At 36.9% G+C, this 22197-nt stretch overlaps 1 protein-coding gene across 10 annotated transcripts in view; it reads right to left on the bottom strand.

The window, feature by feature from the left end:
* RAB3IP (RAB3A interacting protein) overlaps positions 1-22197 on the bottom strand; it is a 64302-nt gene that overhangs the window by 11504 nt on the left and 30601 nt on the right. For 9 of the 10 annotated variants that reach the window (XR_002515699.2, XR_004176115.1, XR_001892757.3 and 6 more), the window contains exons 4-6: positions 10419-10514; positions 2729-2806; positions 1906-2109 (exon numbers count right to left, since the gene is read on the bottom strand). Coding sequence is in view for 7 of the 10 variants with exons in the window: in XM_009181197.4 (XP_009179461.1) it covers positions 1906-2109; positions 2729-2806; positions 10419-10514 (378 nt within the window). In the remaining 3 variants the exon portion in view is untranslated. The remainder of the gene's footprint in view (positions 1-1905; positions 2110-2728; positions 2807-10418; positions 10515-22197) is intronic. The other variant, XM_009181199.4, reaches the window with a different exon arrangement.

The raw sequence follows: 22197 nt of genomic DNA, 5'->3' as shown, positions 1-22197 counted from the left end.
GCCTTGCACTGGGCTTGTATGTCTGCATGCAGGAATGTGTATTTTAAATGTCTACAGAAGACATGTTGCTAATGTCATAACTGAGTGCCCCCATCATATTTTCTACAAAAACATGGACATGCTTCATTTTCTTCCAGATCGTTACGTATTTTTCTAAGACTTACACAGGCCATATTTATGTAATTCCTTTGCCTAGTAAGACTTTTTGACAAGTTTTTCACGAAACATCAGAATATAACACATACCTGGAAAGCAAAGGTTATTATTTTGAAGTTATATGTTGCCTACACACGTTTTAAGGGATTTCAAAAACTAAAATGAACCTTTACCATGTTCCATGAGAAGACATTTAAATTTTGTTAGTGTCAATAGGGGGGAAAAGTACATAATTACTTACACATACTGAGTAAGAAACAGCAAAAATACAAGTTGTACCAGGCAATTAAAATTGCTATTTAAATTTCAAAGAATTAGAATTAAAGTTATGACAAAAAAAGTTTCTTAAATACTTCACAGAAACCAATGTGAATTTTGGATTTGGTTACATTCATATTTAACCAAGTATTGAACTTCTCTCTTAGCAGCATCTTTCTTATTAATAATTAGTCAAAATGCAATTCAATTACAACAGGTTAACAACATTGGTTATTCCATTTAATAAACTCCTGACTTCCATACAAAAATTTAACAAGCACACACATTTCTTCAGGATTAATGATGAACTTGAATTCAACAATGTAAAAGACGGCTTCTAAGAAGAAATGGGAAAGCTTCATAAATTATTGATCAATCCTCTTAGAAATGCTTTCTTACAGTATACAATGATTAAAAACAATTTTTACTCTAAACAGCTCAAAATACTTATATATTATTTCAGTTATCTTTATTACATATCTTTTAAAATAATAAGACTATTATTATTATTATTATTATTATTATTATTATTTTGAGATGCAGTTTCACTCTTGTTGCCCAGGCTAGAGTGCAATGGTGCAATCTCGGCTCAATGCAACCTCCGCCTCCCAGGTTCAAGTGATTCTCCTGCCTCAACCTTCCGAGTAGCTGGGATTACAGGCATGCGCCATCACGCCTGGCTAGTTTTGTATTTTCAGTACGGATGGGGTTTCTCCATGTTGGTCAGGCTGGTCTCGAACTCCCAGCCTCAAGTGATCCTCCGGCCTCAGCCTCCCAAAGTGCTGGGATTACAGGCATGAGCCACCGCGCCCAGCCCATTATTTCGTTTTGAATTTTTAATTATTATGGATACATGATAATGGTAGCCTTACATAGTTGTAAGTGTCTGAATAACTGAGACTGGCTGAACTGTGAAACCTAATTTGGGATCAAAAATGATACTAATTGTTCTACTATAACTTGAAATTTCACTTAGCAAAATGTATTCCAGCCTTACATAGTTGTAAGGCTACCATTATTTCTATTTTTTGTTGCTTAATTATCTGAATTAACTCTAGGACTCCTTTGCTGATACAAAATTCTCTCTCTGAATTTAAATAAAAGCAATGTATTAATCTTTAAGAAAATCATCTTATTTTCACATATTTCTTATATCCATACTTTGTAAGTGCACTCTAGCAATAAATGTTGACCAACCAGATCATTAAAGCCACCCACTCTCCTCTAGACAACACACGACAGTTTCCTCCCTTAATGAAATATCGAGATTAAGAAACTTACCAAGTTTCTAGCAGGTACTCCAAGGTCAGCCAGGTAGAAAATGGAACTGAAGAATCCCTGAAAGCAGCCAGCTCTAGATAAAGCCTCCCCCATCTTAATACTGCATATTTTGTACTAAAAATTTTGCTGGCAAAAATGATAACTGACACCTCAGTGATGAGAATTAACAAGTATCAACAGAGTCAGAGGGGACAGTCCTTGACGAGTTACCTCTTTGCAGTCTTTTACAATTGGCTGTATCACACTGAGGTCCTGATGACTGCCACTCATAGCACTGCTTGTGCTTTTATTTCTTGTATGCCCCTTTTTAAAAGGTGTCTTTCCACCTGGCAAAGGCTCCTGCGTAGGTGATGTTGGAGAACTGGACAACACAAGTGTCTTCAATGCAGCTACTTCAGCTTGAAGTACATCAATCTTGGAAAGAAATCAACATAGTCACATACATTAAATATGTTTCATGACAAATGCAGCTAAATATTAGCAATCTGGTCAAAACACTTTCAAAGATGAAAAGTAAGTGTAATTTGTATGTCCTGTGGAGTAATAAAGAGAAACTAAAATCAAGTTTTTCGATGTTTCCATATGGTTTGGATTTATCTATTATTCACAATGTCAAATCAAATTTTGAAAATTACCAAAATAGCTAACATTTATGTGAATTTTCAAAATCTTCAAAATACAATAGCTTATGACTAGTTGTAGAAGTTCACTCCTAAAACAGTAAAATCTAATCATTTAGGTGGCTTTTCTCAGTGAATTTAAAAACTAAGTATTAACGTTAAAATGTGATTCTATAATCCTTTGGATAATTTATGTGATTTACAAGGCTTTAAATCATTTGGTTCTCATATAAATGGACACCAAATGTTTACTATTAATTATATCGACATAGTAGCTATTTTCTTCTATTTTTCTGTAGTTTCCAAATTGAAAACAAGCACTACTTTACAATCAGAATAAAATCCAACAGATGTTAAGGTATCTTTAAAACAGTCACCACTATTTTATACTATTAAGAGCAGCAAAAACTTACTTTTCCTTGTGCTTCTTTTAGCTGTTTTTCTGCTGTTGCCTGCTTGATATTTGCTTCTCTCACCATTTTATGAGCTTCCTGAAAAAGTTAACATCTCATATTTTAGAAACAAAGTAGCATTTGTTTTCAAAAAGCTTTTGCCAAGTGTTTATGATTGAAGCAAACATATACTACCAAAATTTAGCCTGAAAATAAGTACTCAATATCAACTATGGAAGCAGCAGTTGACAACAGAGACAACTATGAGGCATTAGGAATAGGTGCCTTCTTTTAGGACCTATTACCACTGAGGCAGCCAAGTTGAGATCAATCATCCTGATTAATGCTTGCGTAAGGACTGTAAATGTGATGAAGGCAAACAATGACCAACATGTCAAAGCCAACTCCTTTGCAGTCAGCTTTTTATAATGTGGTCACTATATATGTTCTTATTAGTCATAGCAAAGACATACAGGAGGGACAAGTAAAAACATTAACACACCAATAATGTTGCAGTTTACAGTAATGACAGTTAAGAAGCCTTAGAGCTTTTAATAAAAAGATTCACAAAATTATATTAAGTGACAATTTTGTGCAGAGCAACCTAAAAAGGCAAATCAGAGTTTACCCTTTAATAGATTTTTAATCTTCGAGTACTACAAATATGAAACTCTAGGTATTTAATTCATTTTATTCATATAATGTTTATTCATGAGACATTTACCCATGTCATCTCCTCGTGAGGTACTGCTCCAGATGCTGATTACATTCTGGGAAAGGACAAAGTCCCTGCTCTTAAGGAGCTTATATTCTGATTAATCAAATAAAATATCAGAGTAAGAATTGCGGGTTTTATTCTAAATGCAATATGAAGCCTTACAGTTTTTTTTAAGGAAGCCTTACAGTTTTGTTAAGGAAGACATGATCTTTTTATTTTTAAAAGATGATGCCCTTGTATAGAATAATCCCTATAAGGGATTAAGAATGGTCTGGAAGCATATATATAGGGTGCTTGAGATAGTGCCCTGGGATTTAAGAACTTACATTTTAGAACTTCAATTTACAATTTATCAGAGGAAGGAAGGAAATGAGCTTCAAAGATATTTAATGAATAGTTTGACAATGGCACCCTCACTAGGTCTACCAAAATGCACAGAGGTAGAATGGAAAGGTGGAGGTTCTTTACATCAGAGTTTGACTGTTTCCCATTCGTTCATTTGCTTTTACACTACTGTAATGATTGCAGTTTGCATGTGCCCATGAATGTGAATTTGCAGCTTATATTAGTTTAAATAGGAGAATCTTTACTATCAATGATTTATAACAAAATGATATTAACCATGAAGATATTCCATGCACTATTATTCTGGCTATCTTGGCAAAGTCCTTAAGAGCTGTCAAATTTAATGAGTTAAACAGTCTCCTTTTAAAAGTAACAATTGTTTCAGATTTGCTGAATTTTTCTGGGATAAGTGGCTGTCAACAGAAGACTATTTGGTGATATTTTAAAAATAATAAACACAGCTAATCTGACCCTTCAAGATAAGTAACATTTTAACTTTAAATGCAAAAGTAATTCATAATATGGAGAGAATAGTTGACTAAATTTTTGGAAATGGACTCTGCTTTCATTAATAGTGGATTATACGGTTTGGACCAAACCTCCAACGGAGAACGATTAGAAAGCTACAAGTTTTTTGTTTTTAAAATGTGTTTGAAGGTATTTGAGAACAAAACAGTGAAGTAAACTTAGAAGTGATGAGAAATTTTAGGTGACTTTTCCACTACACACATAAGGGTTACAGTGAAAAGGTATAACACACATGTAACTGGAGCCCCAAAAGGAAAGATGAGCACTAGACTAGGGCAGGATCAGTTGCTAAAAAGATAACACGCAGAACTTTTACAGAATTTTTTTAAAATTGACAAAAAACATCAAAAGGTAGACTCAAAAAAAGTGAAAATTTTCCATCACACTGTCCTTCTGAAGCTGAAAATGATATAAGTATCACCTATACCAGGAGTTGGTAAACTTTTCCTGTAAAGAGCCAAACACTATGTATACGTATACAGCCTCAGTTGCAACTCCTTAGCTCTGCTGTTGCAATGTGAAAGCAGCCATAGACAATACACAAATTAGTGTCACTGCTTTAATAAATATGAGCACTGAAATATACATATCATTTTGTTTTTCTTTTAGCATATCCAGAACCTCTAAGTTACCTTTTTTTTTGGACGGGAGGTGGTGAGCACACAAGATCTACCTTCTTAGCAAATTTGTCACATACAATATAGTCATGCTGTACATTGGGTCTTCAGAATTTATCCATCCTGCATAACTGACACTTTGTACCAATGACCAACATCTCCCATTTCTCCCATTTCCCAGCTCCTGACAACCACCAGTCTACTCTGTGCTTCTATGAGCTCCACGGTTTTAGCTTCCACATATAAGTGAGATAATGTAGCATTTGTCTTTCTGTGTCTTGCTTATTTCACTTCCTCCGGGTTCACTCATGTTGCTGCAAAACACAGGATTTCCATTTTCTTTTAAGGCTGAGTAGTATTCATATACACACACATACCCCCCACATTTTCTTTATCCATTTATCAATGGACATGTAACTTGTTTCCGTAACTTTGCTACTGTGAATAATGCTGCAGTGAATATGGAAGTACACATAACTCAAGATAGTGATTTTCTTTTGGATATATACCTGGAAGTGGGATTGCCTATGTTGATGCATCCTTGCATCCCAGGGACAAATCCCATTTGGTCATAGTGTATAATCCTTTCAATATGTTACTGAATTTGATTTTCTAACATTTTATTAGGGCTTCTGCACCTATGTTCATTGGGAATATTGGCCTGTAGTTTTTTCCTTGTGGTACATTTACTGGCTTTGTATCAGAGTGATACTGGCCTCATAAAATGAGTTTGGAAGTGTTTCCTCTTCTATTTTTGTTAGAGTGTAAAAAGAATTGGCACTGATTTTTCTTTGAATGTTTGGTAGAATTTACCTGTGAAGCCATCTAGTCTTAGGCTTTTTTGTTTCTACTTCTTGATTCCATTTTCTGGAATTTGATTCCAGAAAACTGATTCAGTTTCTAGGAATTTATCTATTTCTTCTAGATTATCCAATTGACTGGCATGTGGTTCATAAAAGTCACTTACGATCCTTTTTATTTCTAAAGCATCCATTGTAATACCTCCTCTTTCATTTCTGATTTGAGTCCTCTCTTTTCTTGGTTTGTCTTGCTAACAGTTTTTTTCAAAAAACAAACTCAGGTTTTCTTAATATTTTCTATTATTTTCCTATTCTCTATTTCTACTCTGATCTTTGTTATTCCCTTCCCTCTGCTAAGTTTGGACTTAGTTTGTTCTCCTTCTAATTCCTTGAGGCATAAAGTTAGGTTGTTTGATATTGTTCTTCTTTTTTAATGTAGGCCTTTATCCCTCTTAGTACTCCTTTTTCTGCATCTCATAAGTTTTGGTACGTTGTGTTTTCAGTTTCATTTGTCTCAAGAAACTTTTCAAGTTCCCTTTTGATTTTTTCTTTGACTCAAAGGTTGTTCAAAAGGATATCATTGTTTAGTTTCCACATATTTGAGTTTTCCTTTTTTCTTACTATTACTGATTCCTAATTGAATTCCATTTTGAGTGGAAAAGATTCTTAGAATGATTTTGATCTTCTTAAATTTGAGACCTGTTTTGTGATCTAACATGAACTATACTGGAGAATGTTTCATGTGCACCTGAGAAGAATGTATATTCTTTTGCTGTTGTGTTAAAAGCTCCATACGTATCTGTTAGATCCATTTGGTCTATAGTGTTATGCAGTTCTGCTGTTTCCTTATTAATTTTCTGTCTGAATAATCTACTCATTAGAGAGACTGGGGTATTGAAGTCACCTACTATGAATGTATTGCTGTATCTCCCTTCAGATCTGTCAGTTTGTTTTATACATTTAGGTGCTTTGATGTCAGGTGCATGTATACAGTCATGCACCACATAACATTTCAGTGAACAATGGATTGCATATATGACAGTGATCCCATAAAATTATAATACCATATTTATTTTTACTTTACCTTTTCTATGTTTAGATACATAAATATTTATCACTGTGTCACAAGTGCCTACAGTATTCAGTATAGTAACATGCTGTATAGGTTTGTAGCCCAGGAGCAATAAGGAATATCAGATAGCCAAGGTGTGTAATAGGCTGTACCACATCTAGGTTTGTGTAAGTATACTCTACCGATGTTTGCATGATGAAATCTCATAATGACAAAATAATGATTTAAAATAGGGAAAGATGTATTTCTTATATCAGACCAATAGATGTGTGAGTTATCAGCAGTATTAGATCTACTTTTGAAAACAGAACTCAGACCAGACCTTCATCTGGATTATAAACTGTCAAAACAAGATTTTCTAAAATAAAGTAACATATTCAATCACAATCCTCTCACTAAGTATACATAAAACATGCGTGTGTTTAACTGTTCGAATGAGAACAAAATATTTTTGTACCATAATAAAAATTTTAAGCATTTTTATTGTCTTATCTTTTAAAATGTGTATTTACAACATATGTTAACACATTAGTATGTCCGTTAGCAAGTGTGTATAATTTATAAATACGGATATATGTTCATATAGAACACCGCCTATTGCCTAGCACATAGGGAACTCTCACTAAATATTAGGTATCTTCATCATAATGGAGGTAATATGCTCAAATTTTTCTTGTACTGATCAGGTATAGGTTCAAAAAGTTTGGCATCTATTGATTTAGCTAACAAATGATGGTGCCTTGGAAGGTGGTGTGTTCTCTGTCCTGGAGGTAGCATCAAAAGACTTAACTGATCATTTGAGTGTGGAATGAAGAAATAAGAGGCCCCAGTGATGACTTCTTTTCTGTGGTTTGAGACAAACAGAAATGCCATTTATGATTTTCACAGTAGATAAAGCAAGAGTTAGGATCATGAATATGAGTGCCTGCATTGCTCATTAGCCTCTCTATGCCTCACTTTTCTTCTCAGATAAAATGATAATAATCTGCCCTATATGTGTCATAGTACTGTTGAGAGAAAACTAGACATATCATAAACATTTACTAAAACTGGCTTATAAAACAAACTTCTTAAGACTACTTTTTTTCTCCATGTGAGATGTAGACTGCTTTGTATTCTTTCAACTGACTTAATTTTATATTATCTCAAAATTGAAGGTGTTAGAAGAAAAACATAACTGTTGAGGTTTGTTCAGTATTTGATACTTTTAAAACTCAACTTTGTTATATACAAAGTATAATTATATTGAAGACTAGGATAATAGACTCCTAATTTGAATATACATGTCAGGCTTACCAAAACTGTGCATATTGAGTTTATTCAGAATAATCTTTAATTCTTAAAAAGTTATGCACACATACACACACACACATATATAAAGTGCAAAAAAAGTATCTTTTCACATAAGACAATGGTAAACAGATCATGAAGGCACAATTAAGACCAAAGAAAAACTTTGAGCACTTTTTCCAAGATTCATATATAATCAGTTTGAATACAACTTTCTTCATTACCAAAATCATCTTTAATCAATGTACTTTGTTTTCCAGAAAGTAGCCACAGTGTCAATGCTAACAGCCACCATTGGGTTAGAAAAGGTTAGAGATTCCAAACTATATTTTTTAGATATGCTTTTTCACTAACTGCATAAGCTGCATTTCTGGTCCTTCACATCTTGCTACTTACAGGGAGAAGTTTCTTTCTGTTTTTTCTCATTCTATTTCATGTAACAGAACATACATATATGTGCAGATGGGTGAAACTAAGCAGGGTTGAATTAAATGCAAGTAGTCAGGAAATAAAAATTAACATAAATAGCTCAATATATTTGCCTTTTTACCTAATACCCATATCACTACAAAATTTTCTTTCAGTCAGACAACACTGGAAGAAAAATCTTACGTTTCTATATAACCTTCTATACAGAAATGTAACAAGTCACATAGCTTCTATTCTACCTCTTCAACTTTCCACTCTTCCTATCCTTAAATTTATTCTCCTCTCATCTCCAATGACTAGCTAGCTAAGAAAATAAACAAATTAGTTTTAAAATGTTCATGAAAGAAAATGACCCTAAAAAGACATAGAAGAAGGCAAAGGGGTATGGAGCAGAGAAGGCATGGAAAGTCCTACATATCTAAAGACATTCAGTGCAATGTTACTTGTAATGATAAAAGTTGTGGAACAGGCACCTAGTAGATGATGACTATCATTACAATCAGTGATGGTGCAGTAACATTAAAAATGTTACTTAGAAAAACACAAAATATTAAATTACAACTATGTAAGAATATACATACCTGAGACTGTGAAATAGATTATGAATAAAAATAACAAAAGGTGATGGAATTTACCCCCGCCACAAGTTGATTATAATAAAAGTTTTAAGAACAAATCTTTAGGAAAAATATATATGTATCGTTAAATGATAATGGCATTAGCCATTCCAGTAACACATCAATGTTATTGTTAAGGAACTTCTCAAGACTCAAGATCTTAACCCAAAGGAGACACTTTATGGCAACAGTTCTTACTCATGGAAGTACTACCCTCACCTCGCCCACCAGGGGTATTTGTATGCTGTCAAAATGATCACGGGGTGTTACTAGCACTTTTTTGAGCAAAGCCTATTGTGATGGTTAATCATGTATATCAACTTGACTGAATCACAGGGTGCTCAAATATGTAGTCAAACATTATCCTGAATGTTTCTGCATAAGAATAACATTTACATTGGTAGACCGAGTAAAGTAGACGTCCCTCTAGAATGTGAGCGACCCTCATCCAATCAGTTGATGACCTGAATAGAACAAAAACGGGCGACCCTCCCTCAAGGAAGAGATTTTTTTTCTGCCTTCAGATTCAAACTGAAACATTTGCCCTTCCCAGTTCTCAGACCTTCAAAGTCAGACTGGAAGTGCACTATCAGGCCTCCTGGGCCTCCAGTTTGCTGTGACTTCCACTGCGGTTCCCTGGGACTTGCCAGCCTCCATAACAGCAAGAGTCAACTCCCTATAATAATGCGTGCCTCTGTCCCTCTCTCTCTCTCTCTCTCTCTCTCTCTCTGTATCTCTCTATATATGTATATGTATAGGCTCTGTTTTTCTGGAGAACCCTAATACACCAAGGACACTAAACGTCCTACAATGTCAGTGGCACCCCTATGGAGAAACACTGCTCTAGTTAGGTAGAAACTTTTCCTGGTGGCGGGCTGGATATAAAAAGTATGCCTTTTTACAAGCAGATGTGCCTTCTACCATTTCTCAAACTATCCCATATAAGATGACTATCTCAGAGTTTGCCCTCTTAGTTGTACAGTCATATGTAGTTAATCTAAAGTAGCCCATAAATACTTGGTAAAATAAAAAATCAATACTAAAATTTGCCTCCTTTCTTTGCACACATACATTTTTAAACAATCTGATACTGGTAGCCCATAGTTGTTTTTTATTTCTTCTCACATCATTTTAAGTTGTAAATTCTACATTGCTTAAAGATTTCTCTTTTGCTTAGAGGACTTATAAATATACATGAAGCTAAGCAAATCTTTTTCAAGATTCCCTCAAAATACAATTTTGTCAATATATAAAAGTCAAGATGCTGCTGTTGGCCAAGATGTAAATAGACCAACCTCAAATAGACTAGCTGTGAGTTCTTCCAATTCCTGTCCAAGTTGATCTCGCACTTTTGAAAGCCTCTCACATTCTTCATCTTTTAACTTCAGTTCCTAAGAGAAATTGATAATTTTATTTTGGATCTCCATAGTTGGAAGTTAGATTCAGCAGTCTACATAATCTTTACTAATAAAATTATAAAATATGAATACTGTCGCTACCTACAATGTTCACATTGAAAATATTTATCTAGCACCTGCTATGTGGAAGACAATCGGGCAAGTCCAAAATTACAGAAAATCCCAACTAACAAATTAAATTTTCACATTTCTTTCATGAAATATTCAAAAATTAAAACTATATATTACATATATAATATATAAAAATATATATTACAGGTGAAAATAAATGACTTAATTCTTTTTTCCTTTAACTTTTTGCTATACGAACTTATTTCCATCAAGCAGGGAACTATGCATATTAATTTCAATAAAAATTCACTTTTTTCATATTTACTTTAAAAGCTATTTACTTACAGGTAACTTCATGTACCATACTGCACTTATCTAAAACAGCTGTTAGGAGACTATACCCATTAAACAATGTAACTAGATATAAACGATGTATATTTGCATTTAAAATCAAGAAAAATGTTAACAAAAATCACATTCTATATTTATATTCAACTCCTCACCAGGTCACATATAGATGATTTAAAATTCCCTTATTCAGATATTAAAAATACGCAATTTTGTATGCTTAAGTAGCCCTAACCTTTCAAACACAGGGAGAAAAAAAATCTAAGCTCCTTACATATTAGTCACAATTAAACTAATAAAATAACGAGTTAGTGGTTTATAATTGTGGTGGCAGTATAGTCTTTTAATTCCCCAAAGATAATTCCTAAAAACCAGATATACCAACAGGGACATGAGAAGAGCCCAATGAAACTAAGTAAAAGAGAAACTCCATAATTCTCAGAATATTAAGAGAATGTGGATAAATTGCTCACAATGCATGATCACCAGATGTACAAAAGCAGCAGGAAATTAAAGCTACAACAGAGGTACTCTACAAAGCAACAAAATCCAAAAATCACTAAGAAATACTCCACAAGCACAGGCCTCTATCTTTGGAAAAAACTCGAACAGCAAATCTAAGAAATAAATGGAGAGAAAGGAAAAGGTTTACACAAGCTCCAAGTTGCAGGTGAGTGCAAAAACCTGTATAGTCAGTCCTATAGGTAGCAAAGAGTGCTATGAAGCTCTAAACCCTCAAGCATCTTAGAGGAGTATGTAAAAAAGAGCCCTCACCAGAAGGACAGTCTCACCCTAAGGGGGAAAAAACTCTGAAATCTCAAACAAAACTGCAAGATAATGAAGACAGTGAGAAAGAAGGATCAGATATAAAGAGAGAAGGGAGTGGCAAAGTTCCAAAGGGAACAGTTGACAGAAAAATACTATAAAGAGAAAATAAGTATCCTCTGATGGGATGCTAAGCATGTAAAGCTCTCAGAAACAGTGTGCTAGAAAAGAAAAACCTTTTTGACCAAGGATTACCTAAGAGACAAAGGGGCTACACACATACTCCAATAACAACAGAGGAGAAAGACCTTCAAATGTAAACTGATAAAGCTATCCTGATTTATTCTTTCATAGGAACCTCTTCCTAATAGTCCAGGGAAATCCAGATCATTTAAACATGGGAAACAAAAATATGTAAAGTTATCACAATAATGAAGTTAAATACAAAGCCAAGTCACCTATAAGGGAAAAAAAATCAGACTGGAACCAAATTTCAACGGCAACATTTATGTTAGAAAACAATGAAGTAACATTTTTAAGATACTCAAAAGAAAAAATATGAGCTGAGTATTTTATAACCAGCAAAAGTGTCCTTCAATTGTATGACCACAAAGTCATAAAGCTGTAAGACCTTAGAAAATGTCTCTCCTATGAGCTTGCCTGAGTGGACCACAGAATGTTTCAGATTAAAAAACAAAAACAAAAAAAAACTGGAGAAGCCGTAACATGATGGACTGGGGTAAGAAGAAAATACAGCTAACTTTAGAACTACAACTAAAAGATGGGAATATCAAGAGAATGAGAAGACATGACACAAATTGGGAAAAAAATTTGCAAATGACCTATGTGATAAACTACTGCTTCCAAAATATACAAAGAACATTTAAAATTCAACAGTGAGAAAAGAACCACCAAATTAAAAACTGGGCAAATGACCAAAACAGACACTTCACCAGAGAAGACAGATACACAGATGACAAATAAGCATATGAAAAGATAATTGCCGGGTGCGGTGGCTCATGCCTGTAATCCCAGGCCTTTGGGAGGCCGAGTCGGGCGGATCACAAGGTCAGGAGACCCAGATCATCCTAGCTAACACAGTGAAACCCCGTCTCTACCAAAAATACAAAAAAATTAGCCGGGCGTCGTGGCGGGCGCCTGTAGTCCCAGCTACTCGGGAGGCTGATGCAGGAGAATGGCACGAACCTGGGAGGCAGCGGAGCTTGCAGTTAGCGGAGATTGCGCCACTACCCTCCAGCCTGGGCGACAGAGCAAGACCCCGTCTCAAAAAAAAAAAAAAAAAAAAAAAAGAAAGAAAGAAAAGATAATCAACATCATATCTCATTAAGGAACCACAAATTAGAACAATGAGATGGCCGGGTGTGGTGGCTCACGTCTGTAATCCCAGCACTCTGGAAGGCTGAGGCGGGCGGATCACAAGGTCACGAGTTCGAGACCAGCCTGACCAACATGGTGAAACCCTGTCTCTACTAAAAATACAAAAATTAGCCAGGCATGGTGGCGTGTGCCTGTAATCCCAGCTACTCAGGAGGCTGAGGCAGGAGAATCACTTGAAACCGGGAGGCGGAGGTTGCAGCAAGCCGAGATCGCGCCACTGCACTCCAGCCTGGGTGACAGAGCGAGACTCAATCTCATAAAGAAAAAACAAAACAAAAAGCAATGAGATACCCTACATACCTACTAGAATGGCCAAAACTCAGAAAACGAGTTAGTGGTGTTGTAACTGTGATGGCAATATAGTTTTTTAATCCCTCTTTGGGGCATTAAAACTGGTAATATCAAATGCTAAAGAGAATGTGAACCAATAGGAACTTTAATTTATTGCTAGTGACAATGCAAAATGGTAAAGCTACTTTGGAAGACAGTTTGGCAATTTCTTACAAAGCTAACCATCCTCTTACCATGGGATCCAGCAATCACACTTGTTGGTATTTGCCTAAATTAGTCAAAAACATGTCCACACAAAAACCTGCACACACACATTTATAGCAGCTTTATTCACTCATAATTGCCCAAACTTAGAAGCAGCCAAGATGGCCTTCATGAGGTGAATGGATAAACTGTGGTACGTCCAGACAGCGGAATATCATTTTCTGCTAAAAGAAAATGAATTAACAAGCCATGAAAAGACATACAAGATTAAATGTGCATTACTAAGTGAAAAAAGCCAATCTGAAAAGGCTACACACTATATGATTCCAACTGTATGACAATCTGGAAAAGGTAAGACTACAGAGATGTTAAAAAGATCAGTGGTTGCCAGGGTTTTTGGGGAGAAAGGGATGAGCAGGCAGAGCACAGAGGATTTTTAGATCAGTGAAACTACTCTGAATGATACTATCATGGTAGATATATGTCATTATACATTCGTCAAAATCCACAGCATGTACAACATCAAGAGTAAATCCTAATGTAAACTATGAACTTTGGGAGACAATGTGTCAATGGAGGTTTATTAATTTTAAGAAATGTACCACTCTGGTAGGGGATGTTAATGGTGGGGGACGTTGTGCGTGTGTGGGGACAGCCAAGTATATGGGGACTCTGTACTTTCAATTTTGCTGTGAACCTAAAACTGTTCTAAAAAATAGTGTCAATTTTTTAAAAATGGAGATAAAACTGACAAAATGGTATAAAAATGATACAAGCTCAAGGGATGTAAAAGTAACACATATTATTTTTAAAAAACAAAAAAATTACAAGAAAGGTGAAATTAAGTGTACTAACTTCTTAAGTATTGCTTGGAAAAAAGAGTTACAACTTGAAGCTCTCAAATCAACCGGGATAAACCCAAGTACATTTATGAACACAGTGATTGGCATTAAGATAATACTTGTAACTAAAATTAAATGATACAGGAAAAGGGAAGAAACAGTTTAGTATTGTTTATGGCAGGAAACAAAGGTAGTATATAAAGAACTTTTAAGATATATAAATGTATTTGATTAAAAATAACAAAACAAAAATCAAACCTTCCAAAATACTAATTAAAAAAAAAAAAAAAAGACTTAGAAGGAATCAAGCACACTAGTGCCTAAGCAGGAAGTTTCATCTGCCCACTGGCATTGGTCTTGGCAGCAGATCTGAAAGTTATCCCGTAAATTGGCTCCAACCCCTCGGTCACCCAGCCATGGGCCCAGTTTATTACTGCTTGCACAAGGACCCAGAGGAAGATTTACCCATAACCACAACTCAGGAATGATTTGTCTGTCTGAGCCTCCTTGAAGGACCTGTCAGCCTTTGTCCCAAAGCAGGTCCTAAAGGATCCCACTCTCCACTCTAGCCTCTCTCACTGCAGTCAGGGAAATGTCCCACCTGTGCAGGGAGCTTCTGGGGGAAGCTTGCCTGCCTGGGCTACCCTGGAGGTTTGCCAGCCTCTGTTCCACAGCAGAGAAGGGGCCCAGACTCGGCTCCAGCCCCTCTCCCTGCAGTTGGTAAACTGTCCCATCCATGCAGGTAATTACTGGGAAGCATGGATGTGGGCCACTGGGGCAAGCTCAACCAGCCTCCACCCTACGGCAGAATATAAGGGGTCCCAGTCTCAGCTCCAGTTCCTTTTGCTGCAGTTGGGGAACTATCCCATCTGTGCAGGGAGCTGCTGGGAAACATGCATCTGTCTAAGCAAATGGGACAGGCTTCCAGGTTCGGGTCATTGGCCAACTTTCTCACAGTCAGGGTACCCCTACCTTCAGTGATCATCAGGTATATCCTGGCTGGAGCACCATGTCATCCTGGAAGCCCTCGGGAGACTCGTGGTAAAAATGGGCTTAAGGCGCCCTCTACCGCTGAAATGGCTGCAGTACTCACAGGCTTGACAACAGCCACTCTTGGATTTCTAGACAGGCCCACTGAAGAAGGATGGGCACAAAGTCACACTGCAAAGACTTGAATAAATAACTAATTTGTTAATAAGCAGACATCAATGTACATCCACAAGCATTAAGAACAATCAGGGAATTATGACCTCACCAAAAAGAGAAAATAAGTTGCCAATAACAGACCCTAAAAAGATGGAGATGTGTGACCTGTCAGAATAAAAATCAAACTAGCTGTGTTAAGGATCATCAGTGAACTTTAAGAAAATACAGATAAACAATTCAGAAATTTATCAGAAAAATTTAACAGAGACACTGAAATAAAAAATAAATAAAGAAATTTTTTTAAAAAGTTCCCTAGCTGGAATGTGCAGTGAAAGCAGTGAAAAATGCAATAAAGAGCTTCAACAACAGAATTGACCAAGCAGAAGAAACAATGAGTGAGCTCAAAGGCAGGATAAGTGAAAAACATACAGGTAGAGAAGCAAAAAGAAAAAAAGACTAAAGAGAAATGAAGAAAGCTTACAAGATCTATGGGATATCTATGGGATAGCATCAAAAGAGAAAATGTTTGAGTAATTGGAGTTCAAGAGGGAATAAAGAAAGACAAAGAGTAGAAGGCGTATCCAAATAAATAATAACAGAACATTTTTAAAACCTGGAGAAAAATAAAATCCAGATAAAGGAAAGTCAAAGATCACTAACCATGTTCAACCTAAATAAGACTACCCCAAGGCATATTATAAGCAAGCTGTCAAAGATCAAAGACAAGGAGGGGATTCTGAAAGCAGCAAGAGAAAATAAGTAAGTTAATATATAAAAGAATTCCAATATGCCTGGCAGCAGACTTCTCAGCAAGAACCTTGCAGATCAGGAGGAAGCAGAATATATTCAGAGAGCTGAAGGAAAAAACAAACAAAAACACCAAGAATACTGTAGCCAGCAAAGCCATCTTTCAGAAATGAGGATTAAAAGTTTCCCAGAAAAACAAAAGCTGAAGGAATTCAGTACCATCAGAACTGTCTTAAAAGAAATGCTAAAGGGATTTCTTTAATCTGAAAGAACAGAATCCTAACATGTAACAAAGAAACTTCTGAAGGTACAAAAATCACTGGCACAAGTCAGTAAACAGACAAATTCAGAATACTCTAATATAGTAATAGTGGTATATTAACCACTCCTATGTTTAGTATTAAGACTAAAAAACAAAACTATTAAAAATAATAACTATAGTACTTTGTTAAGAGACAATATACAAAGGTATAAATTGTGACATCAAAAATTCAAAATGTGGGAAAAGAATGGAGTTAAAATGTACGTTTTCTTTCTTTTCAATCAAAATTAAGTTGTTAGCAGTTTAAAATAACTGGTTATGTTTTTTGTAAGCCTCATGGTAACCACAAAGCAAAATCCTACAATAGATACACTAAAAGTAAAACGCAAGGCATCAAAACGTATTACTAGAGAAAATAACTTAACCACAAAGGAAGACACCCAGAGAGGAAGGAAGGATCTACAAAACAACAATAAAAGAAGTACCAAAATTGCAGAGGTATGTCTTTACTTATTAATAATCTTGAATGTAAATGGATCAAAATTTCTAATAAGAAACAGAGAGACTGAATGAATTTAAAAAACAAGACCCAACTCTATGCTGCCTGCAAGAGACTCAAATCCTCCGTAAGGACATACAGAGACTGAAAGGGAAAATATTCAATGCAAATAGAAAAACAAAAGAAAGCAAGAGTAGCTACCTATACTTATATTAGATAAAACAGAGTTTAAGCCAAAAATTGTAAAAAGAAACAAGAGTATTATATAATGATAAGGGGGCCAATAAAGATGACATAATAATTATAAATATATATGCATCTTACATTGGAGCAAATATGAATATACCTAAAAGGATAGACTGTCATACAATAACAGGGAATTTGGCACTCACTCCCAGAAACGGAAACAACTCAACGGCAAAAATACAAGTAACATAATTTTAAATGGGCAAAAGACCTGAATAAACATTTCTCAAAAGAAGACATACAAATGGCCAAAAGGTATATGAAAAAATGCTCAGCATCATTAATAATTAAGGGAATGCAAATCAAAACCACCATGAGGTATCATCTCAACCCACTTAGAATGGCTATCATCAAAATGACAAAAAATAACAAACACTGAGGAGGATGTGGAAAAAGGGAATCTTTTATACAGTGTTGGTGGTAATATAAATTAGCACAGCTATTACAGACAACAGTATGGAGGGTCCCCAAATAATTAAAAATAGAGTATCCAGTAATTCCACTACTGGGAATAAAATCCACAGAAAATTAAATTCGTATGTCAAAGAGACAGCTGCACTCCCAAGTTTACTGCAGCACTATTCTCAATAGCTAAGACATGGAATCAACCTAAGTGTTCATCAGAGAATGAACTTTTTTTTTTTTTTGAGACAGGGTCTCACTCTGTCACCCAGGCTGGAATGCAGTGACATGATCACAGCTCACTGCAGCCTCAACCACAGGTCAAGCAATCCTCCCACCTTAGCTTTCCAAGTAGCTGAGACCACAGGCATGCACCACCATGTCCGGTTTATTTATTTTTTGCAGAAATGGGGTCTTACTATGTTGCCTAGGCTGGTTTTGAATGCCTGTGGTCAAACAATCCTCCCACTTTGGCCTTCTAAAGTGCTGGGATTACAGGCATGAGCCACCACACCCGGCTGGATTATTTTAAATGCAGTATATATACAAAATGAAATACTATTCAGCCATAAACAGGAATGAAATCCTGTCATTGTGACAATATAGATAAGCCTAGAGGACACTATGTTAAGTGAAATAAGGCAAGTACAGAAGGACAAATATTTGCATGACCTCGAACTCATATGCAGAATCTAAAAAATCTGATCTCACAGAAGTAGAGCATAGAATAGCAGTTATCAAAAGCTGGGAAAAGTAGGGAGGAGTAGAATGAGGTAACAGTAAATGAGTAGTTGGTAAACAGATAAAAAGTTACACTTTAAATGGGAGAAATAAGTTCTGGTGTTCTATTGCACAGCAGGGGTGAATAGTTAATAATCTATTGAATATTGCAAAATAGCTAGAAGAGATTTTTAATGTCTCATCACAAAGAAACAATAAATATTTGAGGTGATAGCAATGCTATTTAGTCTGATTTGATCATTATACAATGTGTGTATGTACGTGTGTTTGTGTGTGTGTATATATATATACACATACACAATACCACACTGTGTCGCATAAATATATACAATTACTACCTGTCAGTTAAAAATCAAACTTTTTTTTAAATGGTAACTTGGACATTATGTCTGGGTTAAAAAAAGAAGACTGGAAAGAGACAAAACTAATCACTGCAATATTATAAGCAAGAGATATAGATTCAAAGAGGTAATACTGGAGACAAGAAATCTGAGAGACACAGTTTGCCCTCTGTGTACACAGGTTCTGCATCAGCAGATTCCAAATCTGCATATCCAACAAACCACAGATAAAAATGTTGAGAAAAAACAATAAAAATACAAATTTCTATAAGACAATACAGTATAATAACCATTTACACAGCATTTATATTAGGTATTATATGTAGAGATGATTTAAAGTATACAGGAGTATGCATAGGTTATACGCAAACACTATGCAACTGAGGATCTATCGATTTTGGTATCACCGGCAGGGTGGGGGGCAGATTTGGAGGACGGGAACAAAACCCCCAATGGATACCAAGGGATCAGTATATTTAGAACACAGAATATCAGGACTCTATAATCAAGTGTATTTCATCAAATCCAAGACTTCATCATTTTTTAGAAAAACATTTTAGACATTAAAAATATGTTATTAATGAATCTATAATATTCTTTTTTCCAACTGGAATTTTTATTTTAAACCTATAGGAAGACTCTTTTAAACTGATGAAGACATAGAATTTTATCATATGTAACTGTGCTTTTTTGTGCCTTTCTGTTTTGATGTCATATCACAGTGAGATCCTTTTAAAGATATTTAACCCAGTAATTAAGATCACAAATATGGAACCCAACTCACATAATTCAATTACATTTATAACACAGCTATGACAAGTTCACACACAAGAAAGCAATGATAAATGTCATGATTAATGTCTAGCTGACTGCAATTTTAAGACTTATACTGACTTCAGAGATGTTAGTTGAAAAAAACGTACAACTCAGAATCAATGAAACATCATCATAAAATATATGCCACTTCTCCCCAACTAGTAAACGCCTTAAAGAGAGACATATCTATATTATTTTTGCGCCCTACACAACCTGGTGTAATGCTGGGAGTACTTTGGTTATTCAATAAATATTTGTTTCTGGTTTTCTGCTTCACCAACATGGTGGATTAGAGGATTTGAGCATGACACAGCCACTTGGAAGTCACAAGATAAGGCATAAAAGGAAAACAGAGATCTACCAGAATCACAAAAGACACCCCAGATTCCAGGGAGGAGAATGCTGACAAATAGGCCCCGTGATAGTGTCTGGCTGATAAAAGTGAGTGAAGTCCCAGTAGGTGAGAGAGGCAGAGAACTTCCCTCTGATTCACCTGTCCACCGGGGTTCCGAGCTATCCTGGCTGAAGGAGAGCACTTTGTTTCTCCCAATCCCTGGAGTTAACTTGGAGACAGTCTTGGAGATGCTATGAGGGAAAGAAACTGGGAAAAGCTGCAGACATGTTCCCAAACTCAGGACCAAAAGCAGAATGCCATTTTTAATCAGGGCATGTATTAGTCCATTTTCACACTGCTGATAAACATACCCAAGACTGGACAATTTACAAAAGAAAGAGGTTTAATGGACTTACAGTTCCACATTGCTGAGGAGGCTTACAATCATGGCAGAAGGTGAAAGACACATCTAACACAGTGGCAGACAAGAGAAGAGAGATTGTGCAGGGAAATTCTCCTCTATAAAAGCATCAGATCTTGTGATACTTATTCAGTATCACGAGAACAGCACAGGAAGGAAAACCTCCCCCCGTGATTCAATTATCTCCCACAGGGTCCCTCCCACAACACATGGGAATTCAAGATGAGATTTGGGTGGGGACACAGCCAAACCCCACGAGGGCACATACAAAGTTAGCCATTCTTTGACAACCTGGCAGCATGGCCATTCATGCATTTTAGTCTTAGAACAGAGATTGGAGCACCTGTTTTAGAGTGGGGTCAGGGCCTCCACAAGCAGAACTGTGGGAAGTACCTCAGCAGTAGGCACTGGAATTGTGCTCTTCCCAGTCACAGGGTTGGGGCAGGAGGAGAGCTACTACCACTGCAGTTTTTCCTGGGCAGCAAGGCTTGCAGCCAGGGCCAGTTTGGCAACATGAACTGATCCTCGCAAGACACTGTTGGGTGCCTCAGCCTGTTCCCGAGATCAGTGCAGTGGAGTCCTCTCACTCCACCCTAGGGAGAAATCCAGGCATTCAGAGCACCCACTTGCCTGGGCCAGCAGCCTGAGCAGCCCCACTTTTCCTGGGCATACATTGTAGCACAGCAGGGCCCTCTCTGCTCCATTCCCAGGAAGATCTCCAAGCATTTGGGGCACCCACTTTCCTGGACCAGCACCTGCACCACCTCACCCATCATAGACATAGATTGTGGTGCAGCAGAGCCCTCTCCACTCCATATCCAGGCAGATCTCCAGGTATTTGGAACACCCACTCACCTGAATCAGTAGCCTGAACCACCCCACCCTATCCTGGACATAGACTGTGGTACAGCAAGACCCTCTCTGGTCCATGCCCAGGCAGATCTCCAGGTATTCAGAGCACCTGCGCATTTAGTTCAACAGCCTGAGCTGGCACCATCCTTCCTGGATGTAGATCATGGCATGGTGAGATCCTCTCCACTACACACCCAAGCAGATCTGCAGACATTCAGGGAACCAGCTTGCCTCGATCAGCAGCTTATGCTGCCCCACCACCTTTCCCATGCAGATATCCTGGTGTAGGGGGACCCTTTCTGTTACATGCCCAAGCAGATCTCCAGACATTCAAAGCACCTGCTTGTCTGGTTCAGGAGCCTGAGTAACCTCATTCCTCTTGTGTAGAAATCTTGGTTAAAGGGGGTCTTCTCCACTTCACAGAGGCATATCTCAGACATTCAGAGATCCCACTCACCTGAATCAGCAGTCTGAGCCATCCCACCCTTCCTGTGCAGAGATCCTGGGGCTGTGGGGGTTCTCTCTGTCACATGCCCAGGCAGATCTCCAGTCATTCAAAGCACCTGCATGCTTGGTAAGGCAGCCTGAGTTGCCTCACTCCTCCTGTGCAGAGGCCTTGGTATAGGTGGGTCCTCTCTGCTCCGCGACCATGCAGACCTCCAGGCACCTGGAGCGCCAACTCTATTAGATTAAGAATTTAGGCCACCCCGTTCCCCATGCAGGGAACTTAGGGCTGAAGGGGATTCCCAGCTCCATGCCTAGGCAAACTTCTGGGTACCTGGTAGCTGCCCATTGGATTCACCCTCAGCACTGGTATTTGTGCTTGCCATGAGTGAACCTTTTGCAGATTTGCCCAGTCCTTCTCACCAATCATGGCCCCATCCTCCTGGAGCTAAGCAGGGAGCTCAGACCACCGCCTGAGGCAACAGAGAGTTTCTGCCATTAAACAA

Source organism: Papio anubis, chromosome 9 (genome assembly GCF_008728515.1).
Source record: "Papio anubis isolate 15944 chromosome 9, Panubis1.0, whole genome shotgun sequence".
Taxonomy (NCBI): domain Eukaryota; kingdom Metazoa; phylum Chordata; class Mammalia; order Primates; family Cercopithecidae; genus Papio; species Papio anubis.
This window is presented reverse-complemented; position numbering and strand designations above follow the sequence as displayed.